Here is a 2,461-nt window from a genome sequence, read left to right as displayed (position 1 = left end):
ACGCACCGTCGCCACATCCGCGCCGGTGACCGCCGTCGGTAGAGGTGTGAGGGCTGCAGTGATGACTACTTATACAAAACACGAAACGGCTGCGAAAATAATTTGCATTGCTCTCTGTCTATGGCTAGCAAGGATTGTTTTCTTGGCAACAATATGGTGGCTCTTCTGGCTTGCAGTGAGCCTTTTTTTCTTTGCACCAATTCGATTCGTTGCGCAGCTAGTTATTTGAGACAGTTTGTGCACGTAATCAATAACTACGCCATCAATGTGTCAAAAATCGTCCAGTTCCTATTTTCCGAGGTGCATCTGGAAAATGTTCGCGGCTCTCCGAGAATTCAGCGGCTTTCCCAAGTAGTTGTCGTCCCGGCACAGAACTGTATTCAAATGCTCATAGCGTAGACGAGTGGTTTCGTGTAGATAGAAGCTAAGGAAGGCCAGGAAAGGCTCGACAAGTCAGAGACATAGAACCGCCATAAAGATTCACCTGTATGATAGAGCGGTCCAAAATGACGATAAAGCACAAATTGACGAGACCCAAGCTTTGTCGTCAAACGCGGACCGCAAATCTGTAGATAGATAGAACGCTGCATAGCTGCCAACAAAGGCGGCTGGGACAGTCTATGAATACAAGTTCAAGAAGGAGAGGCCTGGGGCAAAAACACCACCACCAGCTCAGAACGAATTTTTGAAACGCGTAAAATTTGCCGATCTTTGCTATTAACCGGGGTCCTCTTAGGCATTTACTTCCATTAACGCGATAAGTCGCGTTAATTAGGTCGTTATGGCGCCTAAGTGGCCACAGGTAAACAATGGCCCTGAACACATCAACGAGCATGCCACGTACCTCAGAGAAGCATGTAACCAATTGCAGGCGGTAGACAGGGGTCGTCATAACCAAGTGCCATGGAACATAGTACAGCCATACCTAGACTCAACCATTTTGCTCATCGGAAAGGTCCTGAGACAGCCTGCTCTGCGCGAGATCCTCCAGCAGGTCGAAGACGCGGCCAAATGCACACAGAACATCCAAAACGACGTCACCATCATCAAGAACTCTGTCGGACTAAGCACTACTCCACTAAATGCATCCAACTTTAGCGGAACGCGGACACGAGGTGCCCCGATGTCTTGGGCACAGGTTGCCGCCCAAGGCAAAGGCTCCCCGCCGCTCCCTCCACCAGTGTCTCACGACACAACCGCGAACAAGAATCAAACTACCGTCACGGCATACAAGGATCGCACAGTCACCGTCAAACTAAAGGACAATGGAATTATTCAGCGACACCGGACGCGCCCAGCGTCGTGGACCAAACAACAGGTCGAAACCGCAGTACGCACCAGCTCGGCCACTACATCGATCAAGATCGTCGCCGCACACCAACTCAAAAGCGGCGACATTCAGATTATCGCCAACACGACAGCGGAGGCCAAGCGACTCAAGCAAAACCAAGAGTGGATTAGAAGCTTGGGGGAAAATGCAGAACTCATCGTGCCAACCTACGGAGTAATAGTCCACGGCATCCCAACCAACTCTCTCAACATAAAGGACCAAGGAACCACTATCCAGCAGATGCTAGCCGACAACCACACAGTCATTCCCAGTGCCAGAATCTCCTACATCGGATGGCTCACGAAGGAGGCCCATCTAAAGCGCGCATCGTCGATTGTGGTTGAATTTATAGAACCCGAGATGGCGAATGCCATCATCTACGCCGGAATGGTATGGGATGGCCAAATTCACCAATGCCAACTCTATGACCGCGCCTGCCGAGTGAAGCAATGCTTTCGCTGCTATAACTACGGTCACATCGGCACTCAATGCAACGCATCCCAAACTTGTGGCTATTGTGCCGAGCAACATGAGTCAAAACACTGCTCACGGAAGGGTGTGGAGGGATTCGCACCACGATGCGCAGTTTGCAAAGACGCTCACACTGCATGGAGCAATGCCTGCTCAGCAAGAAAGAAAGAACTACAGAGAGTGGAACAAGCCAAGGATTCCCGCGACATCTACTGGCACGTGCCACGGAAGGAGATATCGGCGCGATCCGGAATCACGAACACAAACGAAACTGAAAACACCAGAGATACCGGCAGCAACGACAGCAGGAGCAACAGGCGCCGTGTCCTAGCTCCGGTACCCGCCCCGGCCTCAAGCCCGGCTCCTCCCTGTCTAATCACCCGGTGCTCGGCAAACGCCCCATTGCCGGTAGTGGTGGAAGTGGATTCACCACCGGCAGTGCAGGCCCAACAAACACAGCAGGCCACGGAAACCGGGACCGCATCAGAACAAATGACGGTACCAACAGCATCAAGCCCCTCAGTGGAAGATATGTGGATGAATCCAGATCTCACGGCCGAAACAGCCACACCTACGGACCAATATTCGGCAAGTGATGAAAACGGAATGGGCCCAAGCCTGGGCAAACGACAAACACGGACGCGATCTGTTCAAACTCGG

At 51.9% G+C, this 2,461-nt stretch overlaps 1 protein-coding gene across 1 annotated transcript in view; it reads left to right on the top strand.

Moving 5' to 3' along the window:
• Window positions 1-781: 781 nt before the first annotated feature.
• Window positions 782-2,461, top strand: part of BBA_10098 (pol-like protein) — a gene marked incomplete at both ends in the record, with an annotated part of 6,674 nt that continues 4,994 nt past the window's right edge. The window contains one exon of the mRNA XM_008605195.1: window positions 782-2,449. Within this exon, the coding sequence (XP_008603417.1) occupies window positions 782-2,449 (1,668 nt within the window). The remainder of the gene's footprint in view (window positions 2,450-2,461) is intronic.

This window comes from Beauveria bassiana, assembly GCF_000280675.1.
Source record: "Beauveria bassiana ARSEF 2860 unplaced genomic scaffold BBA_S00087, whole genome shotgun sequence".
Lineage (NCBI taxonomy): Eukaryota > Fungi > Ascomycota > Sordariomycetes > Hypocreales > Cordycipitaceae > Beauveria > Beauveria bassiana.
The sequence above is the reverse complement of the archived record's forward strand: the minus strand, read 5'-3'. Positions and strand labels throughout refer to the sequence as shown.